This window comes from Suillus subalutaceus, assembly GCF_016647625.1.
Source record: "Suillus subalutaceus strain FC151 chromosome Unknown DFJ58scaffold_90, whole genome shotgun sequence".
NCBI classification, from domain to species: Eukaryota; Fungi; Basidiomycota; class Agaricomycetes; order Boletales; family Suillaceae; genus Suillus; species Suillus subalutaceus.
Window position 1 is genome coordinate 152,319 of NW_024540339.1, and position 16,145 is coordinate 168,463.

The 16,145-nt window shown below is 46.2% G+C and overlaps 2 protein-coding genes across 2 annotated transcripts; both read left to right on the top strand.

Annotated features, from left to right (window-relative positions):
- Positions 1 to 7,432: 7,432 nt before the first annotated feature.
- On the top strand, positions 7,433 to 10,049 carry DFJ58DRAFT_843496 (GMC oxidoreductase-domain-containing protein; the record flags this gene model as incomplete). The annotated part of the gene is made up of 16 exons (XM_041392983.1): positions 7,433 to 7,478; positions 7,531 to 7,782; positions 7,831 to 7,922; positions 7,978 to 8,157; positions 8,211 to 8,221; positions 8,274 to 8,393; positions 8,454 to 8,680; positions 8,721 to 8,816; positions 8,868 to 8,916; positions 8,967 to 9,104; positions 9,153 to 9,231; positions 9,273 to 9,361; positions 9,419 to 9,642; positions 9,699 to 9,718; positions 9,802 to 9,894; positions 9,945 to 10,049. 16 exons carry the CDS (start codon positions 7,433 to 7,435, stop codon positions 10,047 to 10,049), a joined length of 1,821 nt encoding a protein of 606 aa, XP_041241431.1.
- A 2,401-nt stretch (positions 10,050 to 12,450) lies between these two features.
- DFJ58DRAFT_498248 (GMC oxidoreductase-domain-containing protein) lies at positions 12,451 to 14,294 on the top strand. Its single transcript, XM_041380693.1, has 9 exons — positions 12,451 to 12,921; positions 12,973 to 13,021; positions 13,068 to 13,205; positions 13,258 to 13,318; positions 13,369 to 13,457; positions 13,511 to 13,734; positions 13,791 to 13,810; positions 13,863 to 13,985; positions 14,036 to 14,294. The coding sequence occupies exons 1-9, from the start codon at positions 12,702 to 12,704 to the stop codon at positions 14,159 to 14,161; spliced, it is 1,050 nt and encodes a 349-aa protein (XP_041241432.1). The 5' UTR covers positions 12,451 to 12,701; the 3' UTR covers positions 14,162 to 14,294.
- The last annotated feature ends 1,851 nt before the right edge of the window (positions 14,295 to 16,145 follow it).

The following is a 16,145-nucleotide window of genomic DNA, read 5'->3' on the forward strand; positions in this document are numbered from 1 at the left end:
CGTGACTTGATTGCTTGAGTAAGGAAGTCGAATTCAGAGATGTCGGAGATAGAAGTAGTGGGCGCTAATGGAATGGAGAAGTTCGGGTTAGGGTTTGTGAAGGTTATAGGTACAGACGCTGGTTGAGCGCTAACAACAGGCGCTTGTAACGGGCGCTTAACGCGTGTCTTACGAGTATTTAGGAAAGAATAATGGTTTGTATTTGGAACTCGTGACATTACCCCCTCTCTAGGATGAGCGTCATCGCGAATGTAAGATGGTCGGATGTTTTTCTCTCTCCACTGTTTGAATGCATCCGTATCCAAAATAGATCCAAGAATTCGTTTGGATTTAGCAGCCGTGGGATTCTTTTTATGGAATTCCGCAATTAGAATCGGGGAGTTTTTAACGTTTTCTTCTGGCTCCCATGTCGACTCTTCTATCGGATATCCCTCCCATTTTACTCGGTATTGCACTTTTCCTCGGAATTGTCGGCTATCTAATACTTCTTCTACTGACAAATTCTTCCTGATCGTCAACAATGTCTGGAGGTGGTCGGGTGGGTTGAGAATGAGGGATTATTTGAGATGCGTAATATGGAGTAAGCAATTCTACATGGAAAACCGGGTGAATCTTATAGCTTTCTGGCAATTTCAACTTATAGTTCACTTCGCCGGTCTTCTCTAGTATTTCAAAGGGCCCAAGACGACGATCTGACAACTTTTGACTTGGACGACATTATTTGATGTTTTTTGCGTCTAGCCAGACCTTGTCTCCCTTTTGATACTGAGGTGCGTCTTTAACTCCTCGGTCATAGAAGCGTTTCATGCGTTCATTAACCATCTTCAGAGTGTTTTCCGCATCATCTCGTGCTTCTCTCATCTGATCTGCTCTCTCATCGGCGGCGGGAATAAAGGATGTAGAGTTCGGGGATATGGTGAATTCAGGATTATATCCATAGAGGATCTTGAACGGACTATGACCGGTTACTGTGACTGCATTGTTATGTGAGAATTCTGCTATTGGCAGCCAAGATACCCAATCATTTTGTCTATACGAGGCAAACATGCGCAAGTATTGTTCAACTTCTTGATTTACACGTTCTGTCTGTCCGTCTGTTCTGGGATGATAGGAGGTCGAAGCAGACCATTTCGTTCCTAATCTTTTCGATACTTGTCCCATAAACTTCGAAATGAACTGTGTTCCTCTATCCGAAATCACTTTTTTAGGTGTACCATGATGTTTCCATACGTTCTTTAGAAATAGCTCGGCAATTCCTTTCGAGTCTACATCTTTGGTGGTGGGAATGAAATGTGATTGTTTCGAAAATCGATCAACGACAACGAATATACTGTCACATCCTTCACTCTTCGGCAAGTCCACTATCAGGTCGCATGAGATCGTTTGCCAAGGTCCTTCTGGGACTTCATTTGGCTGTAAAGGTCCCGTTGGTCTACTGGGGAACACTTTCGTTTGTTTGCATCGATCGCAACCGTCTACGTAATCATGGACATACTTCGTCATTGAAGGCCACCAATAGTTTCTGGAAATCAATTCTAAGGTTTTGGCACGTCCAGGGTGTCCAGCCGGTGGAGAGTCGTGAAACAACTCCAATATTTCTCGGCGGATCTCTTTATCGTTTGGAACATATACCAGTCCTCGGAATAACACCAATCCGTCCTCAACATTCCATTCTTCGATTCCTCTGCGCAATTGTACTGGTGCTACTTTTAGCGTTTCTAGCGCTTTCATTACTTCGGGCTCTCGTTCTGTGCTCTTCCTTATCTTTTTCATGAGCGAACTTTCTCCTTCTATGAGAATTTGGCCTCGTTTAGCAGCTTTGATCTTGAAAAATTCCGGTTTTTAACAAAATGCGGTCAGAATTATCGTTTTCTACCCCCCCCTCTGTGGTCTTCTCTCCGAGATAGACGGTCGGCTTTGTCATTGACTACACCAGGCTTATGTTGGAGCGTAAATTCGTACTCCGCCAGGAACAAACTCCATCTGGCTTGCCTTCTTGTCAACTTCTGACTCGTCATAAAGTACTCGAGATTCTTATGATCCGTCCAGATCTCCACATGTTGGGGTTTTCCCTGCACATAGTGCCTCCACTCCTCCAACGCACGAATGATTGCTAATAACTCTTTGTCATGGATGTCATAATTTCTTTCTGCATCATTCATCGACTTCGAGTAATAAGCCACTGGGTGCCATAGGCCATCTTCCATCAGTTGAGATAGAACTGCTCCTGTTGCGTAATCTGAAGCATCGGTTTCTATTTTCATTTTCTTCTCAACATCTGGCATTACTAAGACGGGAGCTTCTGTAAAACGCTTCTTTAACTCATCGAAGGCGTTTTGCTGTCTCTCTGTCCAATCCCATTTGGCATCTTTTTTCAGCAAATCATTCATTGGTCTGGCAATGTCTGAGAACCCAAGTATAAATCTTCGATAGAAGTTGGCAAAGCCCATGAATGCTTGTATCTCTTTTACGCATTTGGGAACAGGCCATTTCAATACTCCTTCTACCTTGACGGGGTCCATGGACACACTGCCCTTCTCCACAATCAACCCAAGGAACTCGACTTTAGACTGCTCGAAGCTACATTTCTCAGGCTTCAAGAACAGGTCGTTCTCTTTTAATCGTTTGAGTACTTCTCGCACGACTTTCTGGTGTTGCTCTCTACTTCCATTCGTAAAGACCAAGATGTCATCGATATAAACGACCACTGTTTTGCCGTCTATTAAATCTCTGAATATCTCATTCATCATGGTCTGGAAAGTTGCTGGAGAGTTCGTCAACCCAAAATACATTACGGTTGGTTCGTGGTGACCAAAAGGCGTTTTGAAAGGCTGCCTTCCATTCATCTCCTTCTTTCATCCGAATATTGTTATACCCCCATCGTACATCCATCTTGGAGTACATCGTAGCACCAGTAAGGGCATCAATCAGGTCTTGAGATCTCGGTAGCGGATACACATTTTTAACCGTCTTCTCATTAAGCCTTCTATAGTCCATAACAGGTCTCAGTTTGCCATCCTTTTTGGCCACAAAGAAGAAAGGTGCTGCAACTGGAGATTGTGAATCTCTAATACGTCCTAGTGCAGTCTCGGCTTTTAACCAATCTTTCAAAGTGTCCATCTCTTTCGGTGACAAGGGATAAGGTTTCGCATTCGGAGGAAGATCATTGTCATCCTTAAGATCCACAGCATGATCCCATTTCTTTCTTTCAGGGAATCGTTTGGACTCTTCTTCTGAGAACACTCCCAGGTAATCGTGAAGCCAGTCTGGAACCATCTCTTCAACAGACTTCTTCTTCTTCGTAGCTTCTTCTGCTACTTTCTGCTCTGTGGCAACCGAGGCTTTGTATCTAATCCATCTTTCAGGACTATCTTCATCTTCTACCTCTTCACAGGTCGCTTTCTTCATTTCCATGTCTTCATCGTCATCCTCTTCAGTGGGAATCAGATCTGGAATTACATCTGTCTGTTTTTGTACTTTTCTGTTTTCTCTATTTTTTTGTCTTTGCTCCTTTTTCGTAATACATTTAAGCGGGCATCTAGATAACGAAAACTGTCCTGCATTCCAGTCTATTTCTGGATTATGATATCTTAACCAGTCAATACCGATAATAACATCATCGTTTCCTAAGTCTGTAATCATGAAGGCTGCTTTGTCTTCTACATGATTTCCGATCTTTAGACTTAGTTCGGCGAAATGAGTCATTGATCCAGCGGCATTTAAAGAACCATCTATGTTCTTTACCGGAATAGGCCTTAATAATTTACGGCATATTACATCATTCTTCTTCACAAACTTCTCGTTGATAAATAATGTTGATGCACCACAGTCCACAAGTGCTTTCACGTCTGCTTGTCGATTCTTTCCTTTCAAGGTAATCGGAATGTAAAAATGCTCTGATTTCGATCGCAAATATACTTCTGTTACATCCGAGAACGTAGATAAGATGGAGAAACGATTGTTCGGGTCCAAGTCCGCAGACTCTAACTCAGACCTCTCTAAAAACCCTTATCTCCTTTGGCTTTAACATAGTCTTTAAACCATTGGGGCATCGAGTCTTCCTTTGGCACTTCAGTAGCCTTCACTTGCGCTTTTGGAGCGCCCTTGCAGTTTCTTGCCATATGGCCTTCTTCGCCACAACGGTAGCAGTTGAAAGAACCAGTCTTTCCTTGAGGTTTGGGAGCTCCTCTCTGCTTGTTGGCGTCGACGTCCATGGTGTTACTGTCTCTGGGACCAGCCCTTGGTTCGAAGTTCCTCGCGGCCCTGTTAGGGGTCCAGAAGGAAGTCTTCTTCTTCTCCGCATCTAACTCCTCGAAGTTTCGTCCTATTTGGATCGCATGCTCTATCAATTTCTGCATGTTGTCCTTGTCTTTGTAGGCGATGTGAGCGAGTTGTAATTTGACGCGATCTTGCAATCCTGCCCTATATTTCTGGCGTAGATCGTAGTCAGAGAATCTGGTGTGTGCAGCTTTTTGTTTGAAAGTAGCTGTATACTCTGGGACGGTAGAGGATCCTTGTCTTAAGGAATCCAATTCCCGAACTGCCTTGCCTTCAAGGTCTTCTTGTGCCCACATGGCGGTGAAGTCTTCATCTAACTTCTTCATGGTGAGAGTTCCAGTCGCATGTTCTTCAATGTAGGACTGCGCCCATTTAGCAGCAGATCCTTTCATGAACGAAAGCATGATCGAAATTCTTTGTCTTTCCGTGATGCTGGGCCATTGCGTCATATAGAGCGCTATTTGGGTTGCCCACATCTTAGCATCAATGGAATCTTTATCACCTGTGAATTCTGTGGGTTTAGCCATCTTGATCGAGGCTGTGGTGGAAGCGGCTGATGATCCGAGGGATGGGGAAGCGGTGAGTTTGTCGATCTCGGCTTGTTGCATCTGAATCCGTAGAGCTAGATCTTCGTTTTTGGTTTGTAGCTCGTCATTCTTGTTTTGCAAGGCCGTGACTTGATTTTGCCACAGTGCATTGTTTGCGGCGATCTGCTCTTGTACATATTGTACAAACTCTTCGCTGCTACTCGGCATTCTTGGTGCGGTTGGTTCAGACATAGTACCAGTTGTTTTCTGGAACCCGATTTACTGATGTCTGTGAAGAGCTAGTCGTAACGGCTCTTCCGGAAGGGAAAGGTGATGAAAAGGGAAGATGGAAAAGGATACGTAATCTGGAAAACTGAAGCGGTCCCCGATATCTGATCGGATCTACCTCGTACTTCAGGGTCAAAGGGTCCTGGTAAAACCCAACTGACTCTTCCCTAGATACTGACTAAAAGAGATGTGTACGTAACAACTATACTCGCCAAGTGGGAAAACTAGAACGCCAAGGTGCTCTTCCAGCCGAAGCTTACAAGCGACCGAGTCTGGACTAGGAAATTCCTCTAAATACTTGGGTAGAGTAGCCTACGTATCGTACGAAGAAAGGTGATAGGTAAAAAGGAAATTATAGTAACGTTGAGCAGGCAGGGTCTTGGGCCAGCACTCAAAGTTGTAGTGACACGCCTAATGTCGTGAACACCTCCGTATACTGGCGGCTGCAATGTAAGGCAGGGCCTGGTATAGGACTACTAACTACGAAACAGATAGGTATGAATGCACTCAAGCGAGCAAAGGGGAGAGTGATAAAATCAAGGGTCGCAGCTGTTAAGCCAGGCAAAGTAAAACGTGTAACGGTTCTGTTTGATTGAGGATCGCGGATAATCGCAAGATGCTCAGATCAAAGAGAAAAGGTATGCAAGCGGTAATGCGTGGAGTCGGAGTCCCCTATAGTTCAAACCTAATGTCACAACCCTTTTAACGAATTAACGCAGGGGCAGAGACTAGGACTCAAACAAAGGTTATCGAACAAAGAAAAGATAATGAGCAGGGACGTCTTAGGATTGCTAGCAATGAGCTAATACAAAAGAGGTTTGAACTGGAGAACTACTGACTACAATGAGCTACCTATATACATATATTGAAGCGGAGACTGAATCTGAATCTGAACTAACTAGCCAATCATTAAATAGGAAAGGGAATCGTACGATGTTCTAAATATAACTACACTATGATGTCATGGAACGTGTGATGGCTGTGCAAGGGTTCTCGAAGGTTCTAGAGTCACGTGACTTGATTGCTTGAGTAAGGAAGTCGAATTCAGAGATGTCGGAGATAGAAGTAGTGGGCGCTAATGGAATGGAGAAGTTCGGGTTAGGGTTTGTGAAGGTTATAGGTACAGACGCTGGTTGAGCGCTAACAACAGGCGCTTGTAACGGGCGCTTAACGCGTGTCTTACGAGTATTTAGGAAAGAATAATGGTTTGTATTTGGAACTCGTGACATCACCCCATCATGCTGCAAGCCGCTCTCACACCAGTACCTCATCCCCTTCAAGTTGTTTTGTGAGTTGATCCACCTTGCGTATTTTTTACATTTATTAGCAGTCTTTTGTACATGTAGACTATGCAAATATCTACACTTAAGTTGAAATTTTGACCAAGGGCAGGTAACCTTAACCCTACACAAGACTTGTAACATTTTCTGAGCGTCAGACTTGTTTGAACGGAGTTTAAATTTGAGAATTTCAAGCGAGTTTCTTGAACTGTCATGGCGCATCCTGAGTCCTGACTCTTCAGGACATGTTTTAAATCTACTCTGAATGACACTATTTTTCCGCAAGCATCATAGGACCTAAGCTCTTTCCTTTTTTTTCAAATGGACAGTCCTTTCTGCGTTAGGCTTTGGGAGTAGTCCTATGGCAACCGGAACTGCTTTTGCGATACTGTGTTCCAGCGCTTTAACATATTTCACTGGCCCTGGGTCTATTTGCAGACATAATGATGGCACGAACGAGAGCCATGATGGTGTACTAATGGTGAGTTCTGGTTAGTTCGAAATATTTTGCCGGGTCATCAAGCAGGTATCACCGAGGTCGTCTCCAGTAGGACATTACAGGAGACCCAGCGTGAGCAGCGACGATCCCCACCAGTTCTCCACTCACGATCTGAGTATGTAGATGTCACCATGGACCACGCGAAATAGGGGGTTGTGGCAGATGTCACAGCCATTTATACCACGTCTGGATGGCACACTAGTTCAATTGTGGTTAAACCTGATGCTGTGCGATTGGATGATGCGATAACTGCGGTAGCAAATACGGTGGGCGTAAGCCGTTTGCGAGCTCCACAATATGGAGAGTCACCGCGCCGTTCTGTACGCCACCGGTATTCAATGACGCAGTATCATATGCACCCCGTGTTCTTCTCACATTCGGGTCCCAATTACTCGACGTGGCCTAGTGAAAGCAGTCAGTATTGCCGTTCGTCGCGGTCTTGATTGTGCGATTTGCGAGATGTGGCAAGTTTCTAGTGGGCGTAATGTTTGGCGTTTCGCTTGGGTGAAGGCCATAAGATGAAGCAATAAGCGGCGGCCTCAAAGTAACCCTTCACATTAATGTCTCATCCAATCCTGTCGGAATTTGATATCGTTTTTGCTGGGGGTGAGCAAACATCTTGTTGTGGTTTTCCCTCTTCACCCATCATTCTGTATAGGTGGTACTACAGCCTGTGTTGTCGCAGGTCGCTTAGCTGCATGTGATCCCTCATTGAGGATCTTGATTCTGGAAGCGGGTCAACACACCCTCAATAAACCTATCCATGTGCAACCCTACCAATTTCCCTTCAACCTGGTGCCGACGAGCACTACGGTCACATTCAACATCGGAAATCCATCTCCTCGTCTCAACGGCCGTGCACCGATCGTTCCCTGCGGTCGTTGCGTTGGTGGAGGCTCATGCGTGAATTGTGCGTAGCTTACTTGCAATAATGAATAGGACTCTGATAATGAGACAGTTATGGGATACACTCGTGCACCTGCTTCAGACTATGACGATTGGGGAGCCAATGGTTGGGAATCCGAGAATTTGATTCCCCTCATGAAGAAGGTCTTGAATGCGTTTCAGGATATTTGTTCAAATTGCTTATACATTTAATTTATAGCTGGAGACATATGAGGTCCAGCCCGATCTTCCAACTCACGGCTATGATGGACCTATCAAGGTGTCCTCTGGTGGGTGTAAACTAGATATCTGCGACGAGTTCATCCAGGTTGGCACGACCTATCACAAGAGGCAGTATGCCGACGACACCAATGATTTGGAAACATGCAATACATACAGTGTGAGCTATGATGTTCCTTCCCTAACTGCGACCACTAACTAGATTTGTCTCAGCCATGGCGGAAGTGAGTTCCTGCACACGTAGGCTATTGCGAATTTTTGGCTCATGTATAAAAGGTACATTGACGGGACAACCGGAAAGCGTTCGGACGCGGCTCACCACTATGTCTACAACCAAACCCACAACCCAAATTTACAAGTCTGGGACGGAAAGCGCGTAAAGCGCATCATCTTCGAGTAAGTGGCCCCCTGGGATCACAACTGCAGCAAATGGTTGACGGCTTTTTGAAATGAAAGGGACAAGCGTGCTGTAGGTGTCGAGTTCACCAGCGACCCAGTGTCTTGCCCAGACGCAGATCAGTCGTCGAGTATTGTGAGAGCATCAAAGCTTGTCATTGTCTCTGCTGGGGCATTTGGTTCTCCGACCATTTTGGAGAGGTCTGGGATCGGTGCCGAGGCAGTTCTTAAGCGGTGCAATATCAAGCAATTGGTGAATTTGCCTGGCGTCGGAGAAAATTATCGAGGTGCACTTTTTTATTCATTTATTCTATGAGCTTGGCTTAGGACGGTCAGATCACAATGTCGCTTTTGTTCCATACTTAGCTTCCGACGAGGTTGTTACCATGGACGCTCTCTGGCGTGGGGAGAGTATCGTACAGGGTAAGCATGTTCACGCCGTGATTCGAGCAATTTACAACTACCCGAATGTAGAAAGCCTTGCACAATGGAACAGTGGCGGCAAGTCATTGATTGCACAAAAGTTGGTGCAATTACTAGTCACTGCTAGTATCGCGCTGATTGGTGTCTCAGTGGCCTTGACTCAAAAATCAAGTGGCGTCCTGATGACGAGGAATTGAAAGCCATGGATCCAGTTTTTCAACCACGCTGGAAGGAGTTCTTCCAGGACCGCCCAGACAAGGCTGTTGCAATTTTTGCAATTTTTGCAGGGTGCATGCATATTGCTTGGCTTTGATTATATGACAATGCTCATGACAGCCAGATATGGTCTACCGGCCTCGGGGCCCCTTCTTCCTCCTCGCAACCACATGACCGCCTTCTATTATACAGTACTGCTGTCTGTCTATCCCATGGCTTTTTTCTGAATCTCTTCGATAGCTTTACCCCGTGTCTGTCGGAAGCGTTCATATCAACGTCCCAGAGGACGACAAAGAAGGAATGGACTTCACTACAGGCTTCCTAGACCAGTGAGTGGACACATTTTCATTTTAGGGCACTTTGTGTGACTACGGTATTCCGCACAGTCCATCCGATATTGTTCCTCTTGACTTCGGGTACAAAAGGACACGCGAAATCTTTCGACGCATGGCTTCCTACCGAGGTGAAGTCACTGCTGGCCATCCTAATTTCCCAGAGGGAAGCGCTGCAGCCTGCAGAGAAGCGTCTGGGCCAGTGGACTTGAGTGCGCCTGACATTGTCTACACTGCCGAAGATGACGAAGCGATCAATCAATTCCACCGTGACACCAGTAAGTCCTGACTTGCCATCTCCATTGTCACGGTAAAACACTGAATCGAACATCAGCACAACCGGTATCGCACTCAGTGTGTGCAGCTGAACCTTTCATGATTTCACATCTGATCTTTATATTTGTAGCTTGGGACTTGTGCCATGAAATTGGAGGCAGATCAAGGAGTTCGTCGACGCTCGGCTAAATGTATACGGCGTGTCAAACCTGAAGGTTGCAGATATGTCCATTTCGCCATTGAACGTTGGCACGGTGGGTACTGAACAGGGGATTGTTGATGTGCGGTCTAATCATATCCACAGAACACGTATTCGACGGCACTTCTCATCGGAGAGCGGGCTGCGATGATCATTGCTGAAGACTTGGGTATCAATAGTATGGACCTGACTAGGGCCAGGTTTAGTTGATTTTTCGCCTGTAACATCAGTGTTTCCGGCTACTATGTCCGTATCTCACTCCACTTGTCTCGAATCTCCCTGGACTCGCAGCGTGCCTGATATAATGTCAAAGACGTGTGGAATGTGCACACTACAAATTTGTCGGAGGTTGGCCGGAGGCAAAGTAAAATTTCAAGTTATAGCGCGCACTACTGTCTGACTCCAACAAAGCTCCCTCTTGTTCCAATTAAGATCGGGCCACGCACCACTCAACAAGCACCTACATCGAATAGCAAAGTCAGCAACGTCAATGTGTTCTCAATGCGAGGAAAGCAATGAATCAGTACACCACTTCCTACTCTCATGCCCAGCCTATACGAGACAACGCAACATCCTCCGCGCAGAACTAGGCACGAAAGCGCACCACATGAAACACATCCTCAACGAACCTGACTGCTTGAAAGCCCTGTTCAAGTACATCGCGACCACAAGAAGATTCGAGACAGTGTTCAGCGACGTCAAACTGCCAGAAGAAAAGAACAAGCAAAGAACATAGACGAAGAAGACAGAAGACGACAAAATCTTTGTAACCATTAATCCTATCACCTTCAGTTGGTGCTACCGTCCCCGCTCCGGCCGGGACCATTGAACGGGACCCACCAACCGAAACAAGAAATAACGCACATACAGTATATATAATACAAGTGCTTGCCGCTGCGCGGCTCGTTAGATGGATCTAGTTCAAATCTAATAACAATTCTTTATACACGACGTTGGACGTATTGAAATCGTCATTTGGTTTGTCTTCTGAAAATAGGATGCGTGAATCGTCTCGTTGACGGATCCGTGAAAGGGCTGTGTACAGTTGACCGTGTGCGAAGACTTGGCAGCGAAGGTTGAGAACGGTCTTGTCAAGGGTTAGACCTTGGCAACCATTGAAAGTCGTTGCATATGCAAGACGGAGGGGAAATTGTAGACGATGAACAGTCTAACTTACGCGTGGGGGTGTGAATTCGAAGTGGATGCGGGGGATGTATTGAGTATCTCCAAGTTGACCTGTCCTGTTGTTGATGACTCGAACCTTGACATAACGGCGGTGCAATTGTTGTATGATGAGGCGTGCATTCTTCACCAGTTCCTTCTGAACAGACATATTGCGCCTAAGTGAGCAAATACAGCCCTGCTTGAGATAAAGTTCGTGCTTTGGAATTCCATTTTGTGAGAGAATTGCGAGAAAATCAGGTGTCGCTTCAGGGTGATCTGCTATGAGCTGATCATCTTCTTTTACAGTGTCAGCACTGTAGTATACGACTGTGTGAAATATCATCAAGACGGATTCATGGATGAACCGGGCATAATAGATCAAGTCGTAAAACACAAATGATGCGTGGGCAAACTGATGAAGAACGACTCAGAATTTATATTTTTCGTTGTGCGTAAATGACGTCGACATGTTTTGGAGCTGCGGTGTTCAAACAGCAAGATGACGCAGATGAAAGGGTCAGCTTATAAGGAATTGATGATGTGCTCGCAACCAAATGAAGTAAATTTCGTGAGTCACGAGGACTCGGCAATGTTGTAAGTGATGGAGCGAAGCTAATGATGGTAACGTTAGTAGGTTTCTGAATGGTAGTGGTAGTAGAAATTGGTCAAGTAAGCGCACGTGAGACGCACGCGGGTGGACGCCGCGCTCCAAGTCATCATAAGATTATATATTGTGGATACAGCATGTTTTGTCTAACATAGGGCTTCGCCCCAGCGGACAATAAACAATGATTAAAAATAAAAATAAAAATAAAAAAAAACTGTCTGACTCTGACCACAACCAACACTCACGTCACATACCAACCCAGGTGCCAACAACAAGTTCGCATTTGTCCCAAATGCAAATTCCAAGGCTATTTTATCTCTCGAAGGTGGATTTGCAAGAGCATACACTTTCGATTGCCAAAGTCGCTTCTAGCGCTTCTGCATTGTTTGCTACATTGCCCACAATACCGAACCTTACGACTCCCGTAGAGCAGTTCCACAAATCATGTCTGTCACGGTGATGCATCTTAAATCTTGATGCCCGTGCTCCCAAAGTCCAAAAAGACAACAGCAATGGTTTCAATCTCATCAATAGCGGACGACGCAGGAATGATGCTGTCAGTCACTCGAATCCGCGTCCCTGAAGGACTCGGATATAATGTAATAGTAATACTTGATGGCAGGACAATGCAGATGATCGTGCCGTCCGCTCATCCTAAAGACTCAGATCATTATAGATCCTTTATGACCCTCATCGTTTACTTCCTCACGCCAATAATACTCAGTTGGAGGGCCAGTTCATCAGACTTGAAGCCTTGGAGGTAGGTTACTCCATCGCATCATCTTGGTATTCATTTCACGACCTACACGCTCTATCTACAGTCGCCGTCAGTGGAAAGAATCTTACCAAGTCCCTTCCGAGCGCGCATACCCGCAGGCATTTAATTATGCGTCCATCAAACTCGATTCGACTCCGGAAATCAGCTATCCGAGTACTGTGATCCGAGAGAACTGTAGCGTGGCTGATACTGTGACCCTGCAAGGCAATCCACGGAGGCTTGCAGACCTGATTTGAGAACTGATTTTCGATTTGTAGGTTATCACATATGTCACCTGAAATATCCTGGAGTGACTGGAACTTCGATCACGGTGATGATCCTTTTTGTGAATGATCTACTTCGCATGCATTTACATCTACATCTTCCCATCTATCTCTCATTCATACCTGTCTCTTGCGTCATGCTTGATCTGTGCCGGCCCTTCATTCTGCATATTCACTGCCCTCATCACAATGTCGCTTTTGTTCCATACTTAGCTTCCGACGAGGTTGTTACCATGGACGCTCTCTGGCGTGGGGAGAGTATCGTACAGGGTAAGTATGTTCTCGCCATGATTCCAGCAATTTACAACTACCCAAATGCAGAAAGCCTTGCACAATGGAATAGCAGCGGCAAGTCATTGATTGCACAAAAGTTGGTGCAAGTCATCACTACTGTATTGTGCTGATTGGTGTCTCAGTGGCTTTGATTCAAAAATCAAGTGGCGTCCTGATGACGAGGAATTGAAAACCATGAATCCAGTTTTTCAACCACGCTGGAAGGAGTTCTTCCAGGACCGCCCAGACAAAGCTGTTGCAATATTTGCTCCTCTTGTAGGGTGCGTGCATATTGCCTGGCCTTGATGATATGGCAATCCTCATGAAAGCCAGATATGTTTCACCGCTCTCGAGTATCCTCCCTCGCAACTATATGACCGCCGGTTATTATACAGTACTGCTCTCCGTCTACTCCGTGACTTTTTTTCTGAATCTCTTCAATAGCTTTACCCCGTGTCTGTCGGAAGCGTTCATATCAATCTGACAGAGGACGACAAAGAAGGAATGGACTTTACTACAGGCTTCCTAGACCAGTGAGTGGCATTTCATTTTAGGGCACTTTGTGTGGTTACCATATTCTACACAGTCCATCCGATATTATTCCTCTTGATTTCGGGTACAAAAAGACGCGCGAAATATTTCGACGCATGGCTTCCTACCGAGGTGAAGTCACTGCTGGCCATCCTAATTTCCCAGAGGGAAGCGCTGCAGCCTGCCGAGAAGCTTCCGGGCCAGTGGACTTGAATGCGCCTGACATTGTCTACACTGCCGAAGATGACGAGGCGATCAATCATTTCCATCGCGACATTGGTAAGTCCTGGCTTGCCACCTCCATAATCACGGTAAGATACTGAATCGAACATCAGTGCAAACGGCATGGCACTCAGTGTGTGCAGTTGAATCCTTCATGATTTCATATCTGATATTTATATTTGTAGCTTGGGACTTGTGCCATGAAATCGGAGGCAGATCAAGGAGTCGTCGACGCTCGGCTGAATGTATACGGCGTGTCGAACCTGAAGGTCGCAGATATGTCCATTTCGCCATTGAATGTTGGCACGGTGGGTACTGAACAGGGGATTGTCGATGTACGGTCTAACGATATCCACAGAACACGTATTCAACGGCACTTCTCATCGGAGAGCGGGCTGCGATGATCATTGCTGAAGATCTATGTGCTGCACTACTCAGTGACCTTCGAAGAGGAGCTGTGATTGGGTTAAGAAACAACGAGTGATACCACATGGAGAAGCTTCTGTACAGAGTGACTGGCTGGATATAGAAGACGTTGCCGAAAGGGAAGAAAGTAGACTTTTGAGTCTTTGGGCGAAAGCCCGCACGGCTTTCCGGCCTGAAACAAAGGTTCGAACCTAAGCGCCAAGATGAGCCGTGATCCCGAAAACTAGGAGTGCAGCGACGCGTATAGCGAAGCTTGATGTCTAAAGATTAGGAGCGAAACTCACTCGACTTTTATCGCACTGGTGGCAGTGTGTAGCGCGTGAAAGGTTCGAGGGCTGGGGACGCTTGTATGTAGGGGGCGAGAATCAAGGCGTGATCACTGAGGTACAGCGACTCAAACAGCGTCCGAGTCACTCGACCATCTGCCCATTGTCTTTACCACGTCGAAAGGGATCCCTCGAAGGAGGTATTCCAACTTGAACGTTCCTCCCATCCTCAGCTCGTGTTCCTTAGGTCTGGTAGTGGGCCTGCAACTGCCGCTACCGGGGACACTCTCTTGAGGAGTTCTTTCTTTGATAGTGGGCGGGAATAATACTCAGTTGGAGGGCCAGTTCATCAGACTTGAGGCCTTGAAGGTAGGTTACTCCATCGCATCATCTTGGTATTCATTTCACGGCGTCCACGCGAGTGATCCGAAATCCCCGAAAGATGCGACGAGTTCCCTCGTGCCTGGATTATAAATTTCGATCCGTCCCAAAACTGCGATGGCGAGAAGTTCACCAGAAGGCGAATATCGAACACAATTGGTTAGACGTTCGATTGGTTCTCCTTGCATCTGCCACGTTTTGGTACACCAAAACTTCACCCTCACGGTGATCATCAGTTGCAGTAGTGGCCAGCACCGCACCATCTGGAGAAAAATCCATCGAGTTGATACAACTGGAGTGGGCATTGATTGGTTGGATGAGGGATTCTCCAGTTTCTCCGCTCCAAGCGATGAGTTCTCCGTTGCCACCGCTTTGTGCCCATCCATCTTCTTCAACACAACACCTGTCTTCAAGTCCCAGAGATGAAGTGTCTTGCTCGAAGTAACTATTCGTCGCTTATCAGGGAACACTGCGACTCTGCTTGCGTCCCCCTCAAAAACTCGAAGGAATGTGGTGCTTGGAATGAGCGGTAGCATCTTACTGAAGGTTGATGGTGTCGAGCACGGTCGAGGGATTCTGGGTGTCTTTCTCAACATATAAGCTGCAGAGGTGCGTGTATTGTACGTTTTTATGCTGCTTCACCACGCTAAGCTACCTCGTTTCCATGGACGCCCAAGACATGAGACAGTTCCCATCCACAATCCATCACTGTTCCAGCAACCACGAGTCATAATCACCTTGCTCGGCAGCACTGTGTACATGCGTCTGACTCCACAGCTTCCAGAATATATACCTTCCCATTCAATGGCGATAATGCAGTTACTTCCTGGCCCTCAAATTTGACTGAAAGCTACCCATCATACATAGATTGCCACATGAATAGCATTGTTCCTCGTGTTGAACATGTCTCCAACACTTCGACATGTAACTTGTCTATGTGCACTGCAAATATGATCTCATCTCGTCGATTCCCGAGATCTGCCTGTGTATCAGATGCAACCAAATTTCTCTCTCATCGCAAACCCGCTCTTACTGGAGGAGTTTTCTGCCTTTCAATACGCGTTTGATCCAAATCATGACTTTCAAAGGCGTCACCCTTGCTTGCAGCGTTTTGCTCCTCGCTCATCTCAGTTTCTCAGCCAACTCCTGGCCTGTTTGGTTTCAGTCAGTCTCGTTTGCCAATTACCTTCCCATGTCCATTCTTGTTGCAATCCTGCACGGTCATCAGACTCTACTAACATCGGCGAGCTCACTGGGGATTGATGGTGTTGAGCGCGGTCGAGGGATTGTGGGTGTCTTTCTCCAAGCTGCAGAGGTGCGTGCATGGTGCGCTTTTACGTTGCTTCATCACACTAACCTACATAGACGCCCAAGACACGAGGTACTAGTAGTTCG